The 17758-nt window shown below is 52.3% G+C and overlaps 7 protein-coding genes across 7 annotated transcripts; 4 read left to right on the forward strand and 3 right to left on the reverse strand.

Annotated features, from left to right (window-relative positions):
• Positions 1-209: 209 nt before the first annotated feature.
• On the reverse strand, positions 210-3102 carry CC1G_09524 (hypothetical protein; the record flags this gene model as incomplete). Its single annotated transcript, XM_001837921.1, has 14 exons — positions 210-245; positions 299-591; positions 653-791; positions 848-1025; positions 1078-1183; positions 1232-1318; positions 1376-1437; positions 1494-1514; positions 1574-1759; positions 1812-1889; positions 1950-2518; positions 2577-2676; positions 2731-2998; positions 3057-3102. The coding sequence occupies 14 exons, from the start codon at positions 3100-3102 to the stop codon at positions 210-212; spliced, it is 2169 nt and encodes a 722-aa protein (XP_001837973.1).
• A 738-nt stretch (positions 3103-3840) lies between these two features.
• Positions 3841-6723, reverse strand: CC1G_09525 (hypothetical protein; the record flags this gene model as incomplete). Its single annotated transcript, XM_001837922.1, has 14 exons — positions 3841-3876; positions 3928-3985; positions 4039-4279; positions 4333-4471; positions 4529-4703; positions 4756-4861; positions 4915-5001; positions 5060-5121; positions 5174-5380; positions 5432-5509; positions 5566-6140; positions 6192-6291; positions 6348-6618; positions 6678-6723. The coding sequence occupies 14 exons, from the start codon at positions 6721-6723 to the stop codon at positions 3841-3843; spliced, it is 2181 nt and encodes a 726-aa protein (XP_001837974.1).
• Positions 6724-9069: 2346 nt separating this feature from the next.
• Positions 9070-10229, forward strand: CC1G_09526 (endoglucanase-4; the record flags this gene model as incomplete). The annotated part of the gene is made up of 8 exons (XM_001837923.2): positions 9070-9205; positions 9265-9284; positions 9340-9441; positions 9495-9653; positions 9714-9818; positions 9877-9943; positions 10002-10129; positions 10185-10229. Exons 1-8 carry the CDS (start codon positions 9082-9084, stop codon positions 10227-10229), a joined length of 750 nt encoding a protein of 249 aa, XP_001837975.1. The 5' UTR covers positions 9070-9081.
• A 299-nt stretch (positions 10230-10528) lies between these two features.
• Positions 10529-11200, forward strand: CC1G_09527 (hypothetical protein; the record flags this gene model as incomplete). The annotated part of the gene is made up of 2 exons (XM_001837924.2): positions 10529-10848; positions 10910-11200. 2 exons carry the CDS (start codon positions 10529-10531, stop codon positions 11082-11084), a joined length of 495 nt encoding a protein of 164 aa, XP_001837976.1. The 3' UTR covers positions 11085-11200.
• Positions 11201-11664: 464 nt separating this feature from the next.
• On the forward strand, positions 11665-13736 carry CC1G_09528 (hypothetical protein; the record flags this gene model as incomplete). The annotated part of the gene is made up of 3 exons (XM_001837925.2): positions 11665-12557; positions 12612-13450; positions 13506-13736. Exons 1-3 carry the CDS (start codon positions 11708-11710, stop codon positions 13734-13736), a joined length of 1920 nt encoding a protein of 639 aa, XP_001837977.1. The 5' UTR covers positions 11665-11707.
• A 968-nt stretch (positions 13737-14704) lies between these two features.
• Positions 14705-15615, forward strand: CC1G_09529 (hypothetical protein). The gene is made up of 2 exons (XM_001837926.2): positions 14705-14884; positions 14957-15615. The coding sequence occupies exons 1-2, from the start codon at positions 14813-14815 to the stop codon at positions 15521-15523; spliced, it is 639 nt and encodes a 212-aa protein (XP_001837978.1). The 5' UTR covers positions 14705-14812; the 3' UTR covers positions 15524-15615.
• Positions 15616-16173: 558 nt separating this feature from the next.
• On the reverse strand, positions 16174-17464 carry CC1G_09530 (hypothetical protein). The gene is made up of 4 exons (XM_001837927.2): positions 17194-17464; positions 16929-17132; positions 16638-16851; positions 16174-16579 (listed from the first exon to the last, which is right to left on the reverse strand). Exons 1-4 carry the CDS (start codon positions 17402-17404, stop codon positions 16294-16296), a joined length of 915 nt encoding a protein of 304 aa, XP_001837979.1. The 5' UTR covers positions 17405-17464; the 3' UTR covers positions 16174-16293.
• Between the last annotated feature and the right edge of the window lie 294 nt (positions 17465-17758).

A 17758-nucleotide genomic window follows, 5' to 3' on the forward strand; every position in this document is an offset into this window, starting at 1 on the left:
CCATACGCCAACTTCTAACATAGTGCGGAACTCACAGTACGCGCTAGCCAGCGCTTTTTGAGGAGTGGGAGGAAATAGAATCGATTCATAATTCAAAATTAACTCGACGCACAAGCTGTGTACAGCAGTAGCAAGGAGCCAGCGACTACCATTCAAAAGAATGATATTGGCATAGAAACAGGAAGCTACAGAACCAACGAAACCCGAAATTATGCAGGAACACACTGAGAATACCATTGGTTGGACTACGTCTCGAAGTCAGAATGAGGGCCTTGGATCAAATCAAGTATTCACTTACCGCCCGACAAACAGCGTTGGCAGGACACAGGGTCGGTCCAGTCCAGCCTTGACCGCCACACTGTCCATACATGGTCTGCGTAGCCTGAGGGGGAGCAATGGTGGTCGGCGGCTGAACAGGTGGTTGTGATGTGGGGGTTCCCGGTTGAGTCGTGATTGTAGGTGGCTGTCCAGGGTTGGTAGGCCCAGAGAGCCTCTTGACGAGGATAACTTCACCGGAACTGTCGCTGGTAACATAAAGGTTTTGTCCGTCTGGGCTGAAGACAAGACCGACTGGCCGGAAGCAGTTGGCATCTGATGACCTCGTATTTAGCTACTTGGGCAAAACAAGAGTCAAACAACACTCGATACTCACTTCCGAATCCTGAGCAGCGTGTTTCATCGACGTTGGAGATTAAAGTACTCCACGAATTTTTGGTCTCTGCGAGAGAAACGGTGGGAGACCATTCACCGCTCGCTGACCACCGACCAGGGACAATTACCACTTTGTAGCCCTACATCGTACGGTCGTTGAGAGATTAGATTCTGTGCCTCTGGACATGGAACTGACCTGCGGAGGCTGACGATTCCAGCTTCCGTGAAGGGGGACGTATAAATTACTATCATTCCCGACGCCGAACTTGAAGTCCAGGGGAGCTGTGTGCGGCGGCAGCAGAACAACAGGTTTCGCGGTGGTGTTGCTGTTGCAATAAGCGTCGTTATACTGCCCGCTATTTGTTTGCGTAAACCTAGGCGATGACATGAAGTGACGCTTATGACTCGATGACTGGTGCTTCTTACCAATCGCCGACCCGTTTCGTGCTATCATTAAAGTCTGCTGGCTCCCAGATAGTGTAACAGTCAGGATAACCGCCAAACAGAGATCTAGGATTTGCAGGATCTCCAACTAGACGGTTGTCAGAGATAGTTCAATATACTCGTCGGGAATGCTTACGGTTGTACACTTTTTCCGCGGGATTATTGATATGAATGTCGCGCCTTTGACCATTGATCATGCGGTAGGCATCGTCGAGTGAGTTTTCTAGGGGCGGTAAGAATATTCCGTGATTAAATGGCAATACCTCCAATTGTGACCTACCAATGCTCCAGAAATTTCCGGCCCTATCTTGAGCTATGCCAACGTCGTTCCTCAGCCCGTATCTAGACCATGGTAGGGGTAAGAGGCCCAACAATATCTAGACAAAGGATGCCCATACCCGAGGACTCGTCCATATGAGCTAGCATCGACGAAAACGTTAGTGGCGGGTAGGTATATGTGAAGACAACTTCTGTGTACCTAGTAAACGTCGTTCCAGAGGCTGGAAGGTTGTTGTAATCAAAGACCCGGATCTGAGCTCTCCCAGATCCCGGCTGTCGCGTTGGTTCGTCGATGTTCGACGCCGAACCAACATTGATCGCGAAAATGTTGGGGTTTTTCTTAGAGATCAGGATGGTGCGAGTGAAGTGGAAGTTGTTGTTCATGCTATGTCGAAACAAGTGAGAACCATGTGGATGAGTGGAAATTGTCCTCGTACCCAGTGACCAAGGTCCTCTTGTTACTGGTGGTCATTGTTACCGGATCGTAATCCCAAGACCAGGCAATGTCCCCTGAGCTGGTTACCAGACCTCAGGTTCAGCTCACGCACAGATATCCATTTGGGAATGCACTGTACCTGGCAATAATGCGATTTCCAGCAGGATGAACGTCAACACCATGGTTAATCGCCGAGTCTTGAATGACCATCTTCGAGCTGGTAACACATCCATTGGCATCGAGAGTGTGGCCCGACAAACCACGGCCACGTTGGAGAACAAGAAGATTGCCTCGAGTATCCATGGTTATACCACGAGGCTCAGAGAGACTTCCCAGGACGGGGACTGCTCGCCAGCCTGAGACGACGTTAATTGGGTACCGCGGATTGGGTGCCCCAGGGCATGACACAAAAGTCGAGCTTGGTGGTGGCTGAGGTGGCGGGGTTGTAGGAGTCGGAGGCTGGGAAGTTGGTGGCTGCGTAGGCGCACCCCCAGAAAGAGGTGGAGCATTGGTCAACTGTTGCAAGAAGTAGTTGTAGGAACTGGTGCGGGTACCGAGGTCGAAGCCGTGTTGGCCTGCAGCTGAATGCCTGTAGAGGCCAGAGTTGGGGTCAGATGGGGTCAGCGGTTGGAGAGTGGCATGGAAAGCCCATCCCAACACCGAGCTTCCAGTAGAGGGGATGCCGCCACCGGACCAAGATGTACAGTTCTGAGCAGTTGTCGTAAGACTGCCGACCGTCGCGGGAGGACCCAAGATAGGTGCGTACCTGGCAACGATAAACGATACGTTGGATTTGGCCGTTGGAACCAGACGATCCTAGTATAGTCAGACGAGGTCCAGAATAGATCGAAGGTGGGGCATAGTCACTGTTCCATCGTTAATCAAGGCCCATGGTGGGAGTCATTGGTGAGACAACTCACGTTGCCCATCGAGCGGATATCCTGGGAGTCGTGCCATCGACCCAGCCTACAATCAAAGGGGCATTGCGCATTCCACCTCCCAGACTGTTCCCGATCCAGCCAGAATTGGCCGGTGCTTGGAAGATTCCAATAAATTCATCTGTCGCAGCTCCACCAGCTGAAGAGGGGAAGAGGTATCCCCAGCTCGCATCGAAATCTTGTTGATAGTATCTCTGCCAGGTTACACCTGTCAAGGAATCGTACCACTGCGATGCCACCTGTCCATGGACTGGGGACCTGAGGTAAGAAAGCGGCGCGCTCCAGTGAAGGGAAAGCAAGTGACGAACCGAGGACAGAGAGCAGCCCAATGGCCCAAAACAGAGAGGAAAACATGGCTGTTGCTCTGGATTCCAGTAGCCTTCTTCCGTGCAAACGGTTTTGCGTTTTAAACGAGCGCTCTCCTCTCATCCATTCGGTACAACGTCGGTTCAGAGAACCCCAAATCCTCGGATGTTTGCTTCACTGTTTCGAGTTCTATCGCGCCATGGTGCACTAATACTCACGGGTTTGGAGACTAAATGTTCACTTGACATGGTTTCTTCATCCACTATTACTCGAGAAACCTGTACGGTAGCAGGATGAACTCAATAACAGATCTGGTAGAATCCGATCAAAGACTTGCCATGAGTTTGCCACGCGAACGATTCCTCCATGTCGAGAATCGGTGCCGCTGGAATTAGAAGCGCAATCCCCGTGATGTGGTTGCGGAAAAACTTTGAGTAGTAACCGGTGAAGATCCATTGGTCTTTCCTGCGAGGATCAGTGAGATGCAACTGAATGGCGTGAGATGGCTCTCCATGCAGGACATGTGCACCGCGTTCCGAAGATGTTGCACATGCGGGGACACTAGAACGATGACCATGAGTAGAAGCAAGAAATTACCTATTGTCGAAGGCAGGCGAAGGTCATGCGCGACGCAACCCTATCTGTCCCTCTGCTGGATTGGGAAAGCCACGTGGGAGTCCCGAAGAAACATGAGCGAGGAATGAATGGATGCAGAAACAAAATCGATTCTGTCTTGAAGCCCGACTAATTTTACAGCACGATGTCTTGAAATAGATAGGGGGATGTTTATGCAGGAACACACTGAGAGTACCATTGGTTGGACTGGAGAGAGCGTAAGCAAGGGATGTAGTGGGTGTCAGACGAGCAACGTACCTCTCTGCAAACGGAGTTCGCTGGGCAAAGAGTGGGTCCGGTCCATCCTTGGCCACCGCTGGAGGGATTATTAGGGTTCCGCATAGCAATGGATGACTAGTAATTACGCACCATTGTCCCCAGAGGGTCTGGCTGGCTTGAGGAGGGGCGACGGTCGTGGGTGGCTGAACGACCGGCGGGGTGGTGGGAGTAGGTGGGCTGGTGGTGATGGGGGGCTGGGTGATGGGAGGCTGAACAATAGGGCCGGACATGCGCTTGATGATGAAGACTTCGCCGGAGGTGTCACTGGAGACATAGAGGTTCTGGCCGTCAGCGCTCCAGACCAATCCAACAGGTCGGAAGCAGTTTGCATCTGAAAGGAGGTCAGTCTCCTTCCTAAACGGAGACCGGATATGAAAAACTCACTTCCGAAGCCTGAGCACTGGTTCTCGTTTCGGTTGGTCAAAAGGTCAGACCAAGCAGTCCTGCTCTGAGCGAGGGGAGCTGTTGGCGACCACTCTCCTGAAGCAGAGTATTGTCCAGGAACAACGACGACCTTGTAACCCTTTGGATCCATGCAGAGTCAGAAATGCTTTGGCATACAACACGTAGCAACCCGTACCTGGGGCGGCTGTCGGTTCCAGCTTCCGTGAAGGGCGACGTACAAGTTGGTGTCGTTTCCGAGACCGAACTTCATGTCGAGAGGAGCAGTGTGGGGAGGAAGGAGCAAGGTAGGCTTGACAGCGTTGGCGTTGCACCAAGCGTCGGTGTATTGACCGCTGTTATCCTGAGTGAACCTGGATGCACGAGTGAGCTTTGATTACCAAATGAAATAGTGCTGGATCCTACCAATCGCCAGGCTGCTTGGGCGAATCGGTGAAATCGCTTGGTTCCCAAACAGTGTAGCAGTCAGGGTAGCCCCCGAAGATGGCCCTGGGGTTAGAAGGGTCTCCCACTGCAAGTGAGAATGAGGGAGATGTCCGCAAAAGATGGTGATCTGGCACATACGGTTGTAGACCTTCTCAGCGGGGTTGTTGGTGTGAATGTCGCGACGTTGTCCATTGACCATTCGGTAGGCGTTATCCAGCGAGTTTTCTATGGGATGGGATCGTTAAGAGGGAACTGAGAGTTAGTTCAGGGACAGTCAACTCACCAATGCTGTGGATGTTGCCGGCACGGTCTTCAGTGATGCCGACGTCGTTGCGGAGACCGTATCTACGAAGGGTTGGCAAAGACAAATCACGACATGAAAGTGAAGCAAGCATACCCGAGGACACGACCATACTGGCTGACGAAGGGGACACCATTCTGAGGGAGTTGATCATAGTCGAAGACTCGGATCTGGGCACGACCAGAGTTCTGTTGACGAGTTGGCACGTCAATGTTTCCGTCGGATCCAACGTTCAGGGCGAAGAGGTTGGGGTATTTGCGAGAGATGTGAACAGTTCGAGTGAAGTGGTAGAAATTGTTCATTCTGTTGGTTTGTTAGTATCAGAGGAATCCACTGGGGCTTGTCGCCACGTACCCAGTGACGAGCGTCCTTCGGTTGGTAGCAGTCATGGTGGCTGGGTCGTAGTCCCAAGACCAGGCAATGTCACCAGAACTGTAGGAAAGTGTCAGGTGCGTTTCAGGGCCATGGGGTTTCAACACCTTGCTTACCTGGCGATGATCCTTCTGCCGGAAGGATGGACATCGATGCCGTGGTTGATTTGGGTGTCCTGGATGACGACCTTGCTGCTGGTTACACAACCATTGGCATCCAGAGTGTGTCCCGTCAAACCACGTCCTCGCTCAACAACAAGGAGGTTTCCTCGAGTATCAAGGGTGATGCCACGAGGCATGGTCAAGCCACCAAGCACAGGGGCGACACGGAAACCGTTGGCAACGTTCATCTGGTACCTAGGCTGGGGAGCACCAGGGCAAGAGACGAAGGTGGAGCTCGGAGGCGGGGGAGGGGGGGCGGTCGTGGTGGGAGGTTGCTGAGTCGGTGGCTGGGTCGGGGCACCTCCAGAGAGCGGAGGGGCGTTCGTGAGTTGCTGAAGGTAGTAGTCGTACAAGGTGGTGCGGGCATTGCCAATGTCAAATCCGTATTGAGCGGCGTGAGAGTGTCTGTACAAGCCAGAGGATGGGTCGGAAGGAGTCAATGGCTTGGTGGTGCTGTGGAAAGCCCAGCCAAACACGGCTGAACCAGTTGTGGGAATGCCACCAGCTCCACCAGTCCACCTTGTGCAGTTCTGAAGGAGTTCTGTCAGCATGTGTGTAGAACTTGCTCCAAACTAACGCACCTGGCAACGGTAGACAATACGCTGGATGTTGCCATTAGTGCCAGAAGACCCGAGGATGGTAAGACGGGGTCCAGAGTAGATGCTAGGTGGTGCGTAGTCACTGCCAGCCACAGTGTAAGTATTGTTCCGATGACAGAAGAGATAAATTCAACACACGTCGCCCATCGAGCAGAAATCCTTGGTGTGCTGCCATCCACCCAGCCCACGAGAAGGGGGTTGTTTCTCATAGAACCACCAAGACTGTTCCCAATCCATCCTGCGCTGGCGGGGCCTTGGAAGAGACCGATGAACTCATCGGGGGCCTGTCCGCCGCTTGCAGAAGGGAAGATGTAACCCCAGCTGGCATCGGTATCCTGCTGGTAGAATCTGGAGAAGGTGACACCAGTGATCGAGTCGTACCACTGAGTGGGAGAGCCTTGCGCGTTGGCTGGCGTGCGCACAGTGTAAGCAACGACAAAACGTTCATGAATACTGAGATAAGCGTACCCAACGCAACAAGCCCTAGGGCCCAAGCCAATGATGAGGAACGCATCGTTCGTGGTCGGTCCCGAAATCCCCTCCTCCACGTTTTAAAGAATTCTCCTGGGATCCTAGACGTCGACACCGGGCCAACATCGGTAAGGAAATCACAAAATCTTCGGATTTAAGTTGGTCAGGTAGTGCATTATCCTGCCTGTTATGTGCAAAGAACTCCTCGAAATGCTTGACGATGAGCAGCTTGGCCAGTCTGGGCAATACTTGGCCGACGACATTGCCTCCGCCGTGGAGAGCGCATGGGAATAGAGCCAACCTCATTGGCTAGTGTAAGTGATCTTGGGTGTTGGTTCTATGCTCCTGGCTTAGTTTCAAGAAAGCTGGGGTAGAGTAGGCATTCATTTCATCGTCTTTGCATCAACGACCAAGGGCAGTCAACTCACTATAATTGTAGAGAAGCGCCCCGAGTTGGAGTAGCGCTAGATTGGTTCTGCGCGGATCTTCCCACTGACATCGCGTGGCCTCGGTGATAGTAGATAGCGTGGTCGAGCATGGCATAGACTTCGTGATGTCCCTGCAGACTCGAAAGCATGGCTAAAGGGCAGATGACGTTAGCTTGTGGCTTTGCGAACGAACAGGGTGGAACCAACCTTACAATTGAAGGTCCTGCGCTGGGCTGAATTCAGGCAACAGGGACATCCCATCTGACAAAGACCGCAAACCTTAGACCAAGTAGCAACTTCTGAGCGTGCAGGGCACACAGAGGTAGCTCCTAGAGGTCGTTCATGGTCTTCCAGCGTACGATGACCACCAAAAAGCATAGGCGATCTAACCCCAACCATGGTAAGAACCATTCTGGCCTCTGCAAGTCTAATGGTTCAAGCAATTGAAGCGGTGAGAAATATCAGTCCTGTGACCATTCAATGAATGATCGCACAGGTCGAACGCTCCAGCCCAACGTGTTCAATTCGGTTTCGGAGAGAAGAGCTCGAAACGGCGCTGTGATCTCAAGAAGGGCCGAAACTTCTCGAAGAGGGCGCACGACCACGCCTATTAAGCAGTCCGACTTGGAAGCCCGTCACAGCTGTATTCGCATTTCTCTAAGTACTGGAACAGACTGAGATAATCAAAAGGCAGAGATTAGCAGGCTGAGCAGGACACTCACAACAGAGCATTGGCGTCTACTTGTCCCTGTCCCTCCTCGAAAAATTCCTGTCTGCTGGGAAACCTAGGTGTCGGCACGCTTCCAACCTGTAGTTTACACCCAAAAATCGGTTTTTAACTGCAAGAACAACGAGCTTTGTTGACACGACAGGGGCGGTTACGGTTTCAGCGTTGAAGACTGATTCGAACGACGACGATGATGATGAAGACGCGCCGACAGCGAGCACTGCGCGCCTGCGCTTGTTTCCGATATGTTTCTCACGCTCCATGCCGGAATTCGTGCCGCTCAAACTCTGATCTTTCTGGTTCTTCATCACCGCCAATCCCTCTCAGGTGTCAAAAAACTCTGAAAATCCGGCATGGATCTCTCCAAAAGTAATCACCCACTAGTCTTGGGGCTATAGAAACCTGGGAATCCTTCGACCATTCACTTACATTTCATCTTGCTTCTTCAGACTCGGAACCTCCTAGGATATTTCGCGGGAGGATCTTTTTGAAAAGAAGAAGATATACAGGCTGCTTTCTCTGGGATTCTGCATCCTTCTTTCCCTTCGTCATGGGACTACATGCTTCTCTACTTCTCCACCCCACCTCGGAAAAACGAAAAGAATAGAAGAATCGATAGGGTTACGATTGGCGTCTCTTTTTCTTGGTGGAATGGAGTAAAACCCTGGCTTCTGTGTATTGATGCAACCAGCATGATCCGTTTGCTGGGACTAGGCGATCTTCTGGAACCTGGGTGCGCTCGTGGTGACTCGAGGCTCCCTGGAATGTATGGGTATCCTCCTGGCCGCTTAAATGCATACCCTCGAATTGGCTTTTGGGTTCTGTACCGGCCCGCGCTGTCCAATACGCTGGACGACGACTTCCCGCGCCCTCATCAAAGCTTCCAATACATCATTCAAAAGGATCAAGCACTACCAGCTGGTCTTCGTTTCTTCGACTTGGCCTTCACCTTACCCCTTGTCGTCGTGACTTCCGAGAGATGGCGGTTAGCACCCGAGCGTCACCAATGACCGGTGACTACCAACCCAGAATGCCTCAGCTTACACATCCGACATATTGCCTCAACCGCCCCTCCGTAAATATTCCCTAAAGGCGGGGTAGCCCTCACCCCCCACTGCACCCTGAGGGCGGGTGATGCTCGGAAAATGCGGGGCTCCTTGGATATTGCCTCACTATAAAATACATTCATCGACGCTAGAGAGGCGACTGTTGTCTCTGTACGGGTATTTCGTTTAAACGCGTCCCGATGCTGTTCTCAACCTCGACCCTGCTCGCCGCTGCCACGTTCATCGGGCAGGCCGCTGCGCACGGCTATGTCCCCTGGATTAGAATCAACGGCACCAACATTCCTGGATGGGATGTCACCAGGGGTAAGCCTCTTCTGTGTGCCTTGCCAAAGACGGCTGTCTGATCTACGTTCTCTCTATAGATGGATACACCGTTCCCCAGGTTAGAATTATTGACAAAGGCAATCCGAAGGCCCCCGACTAACAATGATGCCTAGCCCTTGAGAATCGTCCGTGCCACCAAGCCCGACAGCGGCTACATCTCCAACGTCAACTCCCCAGATATCACCTGCTCGATCGGTAACTCAAAGTTGCCTCCCGTAAGCCTCAGAGCCCCATCGTTGTTTTGGCGCCCATTGTGACGCTCTCCCAGGGCCCGATCACTGCATCTATCCCCGCTGGTCAGACTTTGACCGTCGTTTGGAACACTTGGCCCATCGGTCACGATGGTCCCATTATTAACTACATGGCCAAGTGCCCTGTTCCAGGATGCTCCAGCTGGAAGGGTGACACCGGCTCTCCCTGGTTCAAGGTGGGCATCGTGTGCTTATTTATTGGGATGACTGTAGCGTGCTCAGCTTATCGCCTGTAGATCTCCCAACAGACCTACGATGGCGAGTGGCCCTCTAACAGGCTCGCCCGTGGTGGCTTCACCTCTGATGTGAGGATCCCCGCCAACATCGAGCCAGGTGACTACGTAAGTTCTAGACCAATTCACTTTTGGATCGAACAGAAAAACTAACTTTTGCTTGAAGCTCCTCCGACACGAGCAGATTGCCCTGCACGGCGCATCTCAACCTGGTGGTGCTCAATTCTACCCTGGTGCGCTACGGCTCTTATCCCTTGCATCGGAAAGAAATTGATGGTCCTTTCCTTTTAGTTTGTATTCAATTGACCGTTACTGGCGGTGGAAACCTCCGACCCTCCGGCTTGAACTTCCCTGGTGCTTACAAGCAAAACGACCCCGGCATTCTCTTCAACCCCTACCGTGGCGATGCTGCCAACAGGGTAAGCGTTGATCTTTACCCATGGTATCAATCCTGTCTTCTGACGTCGCCTGCAGGCTTACATTCCTCCTGGTGGCCCCGTCTACCCTGGCTTGACCTAAGTACGTATCACTGTACCAGTCAGCTATACAACACCTTTTGTGCTCTCCTGTGCAATTCAATAAATACACGTTTCTCCATTTATGTTTGAGGCACATAGACTGTGACCGCTCGTTATATAGAGGGACTGGTCTTCCACACCAAACCCATTCTCCGGCAGTTACTAGGCTTAGTCCGTGACCCACACACGACGCGCTCATCGTGATCAAAATAGGGGCCTGACTTGCCTGAACCGATACCGTGGGAACCCATCACTGACCAGAATATTCGACGGAATTCGTGTTTCACCACTGCAACCACCATGGGCGTTAGCGACAGCGACCTCGACGAGAAGAAACCCCTACTCAACGAACAGGAGAGCAACGACGAGGTTGATGACTCAAAAACCAAGGAAAAGGAGCCTGTGTCGGATGAAGAACACAGCGATTCTGAGGACGAAAAGTCCGAACCACAACCGCAACGCCCTGCTTCTCCTGACCCACGATTCAACCCACCACCACCATCACCCTTGAAACGCTTCCTGTTGATTGTCTTTGTGACGTTCTTGCTCTGGCTGGCTTATGCACTGAGGCAACACCACATCAGGAAGAAGAATAAACCACAGATCATCTACGCGTCGCGGTACGTCTTGTTCGGTCCTGGGTCCCTTCATCCTTACTGACAGCTGACTGTTGACGAATAGGTATTCGAAGGAGTACAAATACCGACCGGCAGCGAGCCCTATTATCACGGAGACGCTGAAGGATGGGAGGATTAGGATTAGAGGGGCTTCACCGGAACCGACCCAGCCTCCTCCCCCTCCTCCCCCACCCAAGAAACGGAGAACGCGCAGAAGGAGGAAGGCGAAGAAGCACTAGTGCATCGAGGCTTGGGGTCCACTCCATCATTATACCCAACCATCACATTATCTTAGTATGGTCATTTCGTGGGGTTAGTCCAGACGCCAGACGCCAATCTAATTGACATTCATTTATTGGGTAATTGCACGCCCTGTTCGCAGGCTTTAGCAAGGTTCACGCATTCAGGATAGCTCATGGCTTTAGGCCCCAGGATTCTGTCCGACTGTGGTTTTGAAGTCTGCCCTAGTACAGTGTGTATGTGTTCCAGCGGGCCTGGTTGTCAGCCTGGGATGAATTCGTCGGGGTAGCGAGCGTTCGAATTCAAAGTTTAGTCTGAGCTTGACATAAAACCAACCGGCGAACTTCTTGGGGAATACCGATATGTTGCCTATATCTACGGTGCTATTTAACCTTGCATAGAGTCAAGGCTAGGTGTACTCTCGTGGTATTCGTATTATTTGAAACGAGTTGGCTCCAACGAGGCTCGAACTCCCGATTCAGCGCTTCCATTGCTTTATTTAGCAGGTCGGGCCCAGGCACCGCATTACCCCATTGTGACGGCAAGCTCGGCTCTCTCCGTTCCACTACCCTCCACGTTCTCGATTCAGGCGCCTGCGACAGTACGACGAGCTCATGGTGAAATGAGCGAGCAAGAGCAGCCAGATGACCTCCAGCAACAGCAGCAGCAGGTTGACCGAAAGGGCAAACGACGAGCAATCATCCACGAACCTTCAGAACGGACGCCTTTGTTAGGCGGAACCTCCCAAATACCATGGACGGTTGTCAACGACGTCGAGGACTCAAGTCGGGCGCGGAGGACGCTGAGGTCAAGGCTGGCAACAGTCTTCCTAGCGTCACTGTCGATATGCACTGTTGTCTTCGCTGCGATAGCGCTTCTGGCTTGGTCGTATGCCGCCAAAGCAGCGGATCTGACCCCAGAAGACCTCATCAACAACGACCTTGTCTTCGATGGTCCTCAGAAGGTCGACCTCCACAACGTGACCAAAGACGGGGGAATATGGGTGACCGTGCACGGTCGTATGGGAGTGGACGTAGGAGACGCTATGGGCATCAACTCCGACCCCGACGATGGACTTCTTCAGCGGCTGTGGAAGAAGATTGGACGGCAAGGCGTTCGGACCTTGCACACAGTATCAGTGAATCTGAGCACTGTGACGGTCATGCCCGAGTTTGACCCATTTACGACCCTCGCGACCCTCGACATTCTCCCTCTCGACCTGCCACTCACTGTGGATCCACCAGAAGACGACTCATGGTTGACTCCTGTATCGCTCCCAGTCCTCCTCTACCCCACCACCAACTCCAGCCTTATCACCAAGTTCCTCAGAGACGCATGGGATAGAGGCTACTTTGCTGTTCGTGCCGATGTCGACAACGTCCTTGTGAGAGGAGGGCATTTGGACAGGCCAAGTTGGAGAACAAAGTTCCATGGGAGGTTGTCTAACATCCGGACGTCGCTTAGAATGAAAGGTGGGTAGCCATGGTCACCTTCTGAGATGGTCACTAATATTAACCGTAATGTAGTCCCCTCTATCCCAGGACTGCCTCGCCCCGGATCCAACGCCCCCTTCCCCGACCCTTCTCAGCTCATCACCCTTAAATCCTTTTCGATCAAGTCTTCGGCGACGCATCTCAATATCGCAGCAGAAGCAACAACCCTCAACCCCGCTCCCCAGTCCTTTCAGTTCACCTCCCCATCACTCCCCTTCACCGTTTCCATGATCGACGAGGATGCGTCTCTGGTGGACGTAGCTTCTGTCGTCGCTGAACCATTCACGCTCACCCATCCAAACATCACCCTCCACGTCAATGGCTCAGTGCTACCCATCAGGCCATCCACATTCTCCACATTATCCGCCTTTCTCATGCGCTATCTCTCTGGGCTCCCCAACCGCATCAGCATTGCCTCCAGCTTGTTCCCAACCTTGTCCATTGCAACCGACTTCCCAGGTCCTAATCCCCGACCCGACGTCCTCCGCAATGTCACTCTCCGCGACATGAAGCTCAAGACGAAGGCGAACGGTCATTTCCTGGCCAGCGGGACTGTCTTTGCGCGTATCGTCCTTCCCAGAGGGATGAACATCGGGCTGAATGTTTCTCGCGTTCTGCCTGATGTTCTCATCTTTGACGGGGAGGTGGATCGAAATGGTGACCCTACGTCGCCGGATCCCTTACCAGACCCTCTCCCAGAAAGAGCGTTTGGGCGTATTCGTCCTGAGGATTGGCTCATTGCGCACAGTGTCCCTGACGATAGTAGTGATGAAGGCGAAGGTTCCGCGTATACTGTGTCGGCTAAAGTCAAGGATGTCCCACTGGAAGTACTCCCAGGTCGCCAGAAGGAGTTTAGTAACTTCGTTAGCAAGGTGCGTCTCCTATTTCTTTTTCCCACTCTTAGCTGACTGAACCTCCCTGGTTTAGGTGATATTCACCAGCGACGGCGCTGTAGCAGGTCTACAAGGAACAGCGGCTGTAACAGTCCAAGTCGACGGCCTCCCTCTGGAACGTCCAGGGGCTGCATCGAACCACCTCATGCTCGCTCACCTGCCCTTCCAAGGGAGCGTCCGGATAACGAAGAAGACGCTTCTCCACCAGACTGTTCATCATTTACAGTATATTCTAGATCACCTTGCGGAATACTTCCCAGTGTAATGTAGTTTTCTTGTCGTGTTTTCCCCTACCGCTGCCTACCTGGGACATGCGTGTCTCACATTCCCTTCGCCCCTGCTCTGGATGGCTTGTATAATATTTGTAGTATTCTCGTTGCTGTCTTCATTTGCTATCGATTGACCTTTGTTGCTTGGTGGACGGACACTTCGCTTAGGCTATTGACTCCTTTAGTGTATTATTTTGCTTTTGACGGGGGGATGGCTTTGTTCCAGGAGTCGAAGCTATTATCCGTTTATGACTATCACGATATCCGCTGTTCTCGTTGGCCGATGTACGTGCACTTCGGATGGGTGCTAGGTCTTAGGCGCCCGACGTGATCGGCGAGAAAAGTCCGGCGCTTGAAATACCCGATCGCCTCAGGCTCGTCTGAACCACGCGTCCACATTATGTCCGATGAGTGCACGCATGGTAGACCTTGGGTAAGGATCTGCGACGTGATGTAGGTCGACTCAAAGGCCCGGAACTTTGACGTTGCGACGACCTGACTGGGTAATGTCAACCCTGAATATGATGGTGCATTGGCATTCGTGGTCTCAGGGAGAACACGGTACTCCATGGAGAGCTTCCAGAACTCAGTGAACTTTAGTTAGGTTGTAGTGTATCGATTCGGTCGACGAGGCTCTGGAGAACTCTGAATACAACCCACAAGTGGCTGACAGTCAACTTTTGGGGGATGTAGCAAACACCAATGGCCTACTTTGAACGCCATGACCAGAGCACCGATCTCATGCCGGAGTAGCACATGCATCCTTAACGCAGGGTTGATTGATAGGAATGCTGAACCTTCCGGCCCTACGACATTGCAATAAGATTGTAATCAGGCTTCTGGTTCCGGACACTGGTGGTACACAGGCCGAGAGCCTGTCTTTCTTCATGCAGTCCTCTGCGTTGTGCGGTTGCGATGAGTATAAAAGAGATGAGCCTTTGGTGCTCTGTTTCTTCAGCGAGCTGGTCTCACTCCTGGAAACACAAAAAGCGTCTCTCCTACACTCCCATAAACCCGTCACTCTTCTCTTTCACACAACCCAATTCACCTTCGCTTCACCTAAAGAATCAAGATGCAACTCCGTTTCTCATTTTTCGCTCTCGCCTTGTTGGCCCTCAACGCAGTCGCCACGCCCATCTCCTACGTACGCTCTTTCACTCACCAACGAAAGCCTGTAGAAAAAACCATACTGACCACCCATCCCCTAATCTTTTAGGCCGACTCGGAGGACCTCGAAATCCGAGGCAAGAAGCCCAACCCCCTCCCAGCCGTCAACCAAAAGGTCGCCAAACTGCCCGACGATCTCCGCCGCAAAGTCTTCGGTCACTGGAAGAAGCAGACTTTGCAACGTGCCAACGCTCGGGTTGGACACAAGGCGATTATGCAGGAGTTGAAGGGACAGGCTCCTCCCGGCCGCTGGACTGATCGCACTACAGCTGCTTGGGCTGTACACCAGAAGAACAAGAATCTGAGGAGGGAGTTGCTGGACTCGGACGAGCTCGAAGTCCGAGGTAGGAAGCCCAACCCGCTGCCGCCTGTCAACCAAAAGGTCGCCAAATTGCCTGAAGAACTCCGCCGCAAAGTCTTCGGTCACTGGAAGAAGCAGACTTTGCAGCGTGCAAACGCTCGGGCTGGACACAAGGCGATCGTGCAGGAATTGAAGGGACAGGCTCCTCCCGGCCGCTGGACAGATCGAACTACCGCAGCTTGGGCTGTGCATGAGAAGAACAAGAATTTGAGGAGGGAGTTGGAACTTTTGGATGAGGTTGAGGAGTTGTTGTAAATAGATGATCATGATGACCTGTGGTTCTCTTTGATGCTGTGTATGTCGTGTTTGAATGGAATTGGGCGCAGAACCGCTACACTGTCCGAATCAATGTTTCCACTTCGAATGGTATCTGTTCACAACAAGATAAGAATAACCGCGGATCGGAACAGGAGAGATCCCTCGTGCGCAGCGATAACATGCCAATGGATCGAGGTTGCAAATCATCCTTGAGCATCGCGATGTCTTTCAACAATGTTCTAAAAGTACTGTGGCTAGAAGAAAACGGAGCGCCCATTGTAGCCTATCGCAATTTCTTTGATGCTGTCTTTGAATAGCAACGGGCTCGAGGAGTGTTTCTGTCAGCCCTATATGCCCCAAATAGCTTGAAACAGGGCTATAAGGCGTGTCACGGGCGGTGAAAAATCAATGGAAGAATGTCCAATATCGAGTAGCGCGCCCGGCGGCCTCTTTTATCATCTATCGTAGTTCTTTCCTTATTTTATCCCTCCGCTAATAGATACTGGTCATGAGTACACCCTGGTCAGAGTTGACATAAAATAGGTCGACCGTGATTGAGTATGGGCCCTAGAGTTCGTTGATACCATCAAACGTCCAGAGGAGCTTCGTCGATTATGATCAGGGCCCACTGGGCGCCTAAATCCAATGTCCCATCAGCGGTATCGTATGCAATTGAGTACTTAGAAGAAGAATCGTTATACAAACAGTCAACGAGATCGCACGTCATAGCAAGTCGTATGTAGTTGTCATTCCCTAGCTTTCGTTCCCTACGAACCAGTGGGACTTGGGTTGGCTGAATCGGATTTGGCAACGCTGCTCGATTCACCCTCCGCATTTCCCTGCGCAGCTGCAGTCGCCTTCCTCTCAGCAATATACTTCTCCTCATCAATACCGCCCTCCACCTTATGGACAGTCTTCAAGTTGAACGTAATGATCGTCAAGCCAAACTCCTCAAGGATCCTTGACTCCCAGCCATCCGGGATTCGCTCGTCGATCAAGATACTCTCGAGGTCGTCCACACGGCCACCAAAGATGGTCAACAGAGTAGAAGAGCTAGGGTAACGGGGGTCAGATAACGCTCAACGAGAGCACATCTGTTGAAGCCACGCACTTTGCACTGCCGAATGTCCTGTGGACCTTGCTAAGGGTATATTCAGGGTTGGTTTCACGGGCGTCAACGCGGCGCTTCGCCGAGTATTTCGAAAGATCTTCGATGGTCAGGAGCTTCCTTCCCTCTGCATCTGTCCCCGTAGCGGAGTCAAGAAGCTCCCGAATAAAAGGGATATGCGGCTTGGACTGGTCAGGAACGAGCGCCGCATCCTCGCCTAGCATTGCCAAGATTTACATAATGAGCGACCCTGTCAGTGGCAGTCGGAGGAGAACAAATGGAAAAGGGACACACGGGTCAGTGAGGCGTCGTGCTCGATTCCATTGTGTAGATCCAGCTCTTGCAGGTCGAAAGTGTCCTTGTTAAAGTCCTTCCCCAGCATAGTGGCAGCGTAATTGGGCACGAAGAGGCAGAAACTGGGTGCAAAGTTGTAGGTTTCACGAATCTTGTCGCCCAATTCTGAGAACTTGATGTTCTTGCCGTCATGTGGCAGGAGACCTAGTATTGCAAGCAATGGCTTCCAATTCACCAATCTAGCGTATACAGTAGCAGAACGCACCATGATTGGCCATCGCATTTAAGGCAGGACACGAACATCGACTGTCGCCCTCTTTGGGAGGTACGAATTCAGGCCACTTCCCACCAGCACCGGGACATCCTGCAGGCGTCACGCTCCCGGGTTTTCGATTAGGCCAGACGAGATTCGCAACAGTACAGCCAACATCCCATGCTACCGCTCGCATTGACCGGATTTTCCCTGTTACGCCCATTCTTGCTGTCGGGGACGATAGGCTGGTGGGGTGGGATGGGGGGGAGGTTGCTGGTGGAAGGGATCCGAAGGTGAAAGGACCCTTGATTGAACTCCTCGCCTCCCTTTATATGAACAAACAGCCTGTCCCAATTCGTCATTCTATGAAACGTCAATAGACCATGGAAGCGAGCTAGCCTCCATCCGTTCGCGTATAAGGAGCGAGTATCCGGCGTATGAAGCCCCTGTGGCCATCACGTGTGGCTTGAATGTCAAGAGGAATGGAAGAAAGAAGAGAACACTGACAGTGACAGCGATGGGAAGTAGTGCGTAAAAATACCTGTTCAACAATATTGCTTATTCCTGCTCTTCGTGT

The sequence above is a fragment of the Coprinopsis cinerea genome (assembly GCF_000182895.1).
Source record: "Coprinopsis cinerea okayama7#130 chromosome 6 map unlocalized cont3.6, whole genome shotgun sequence".
Lineage (NCBI taxonomy): Eukaryota > Fungi > Basidiomycota > Agaricomycetes > Agaricales > Psathyrellaceae > Coprinopsis > Coprinopsis cinerea.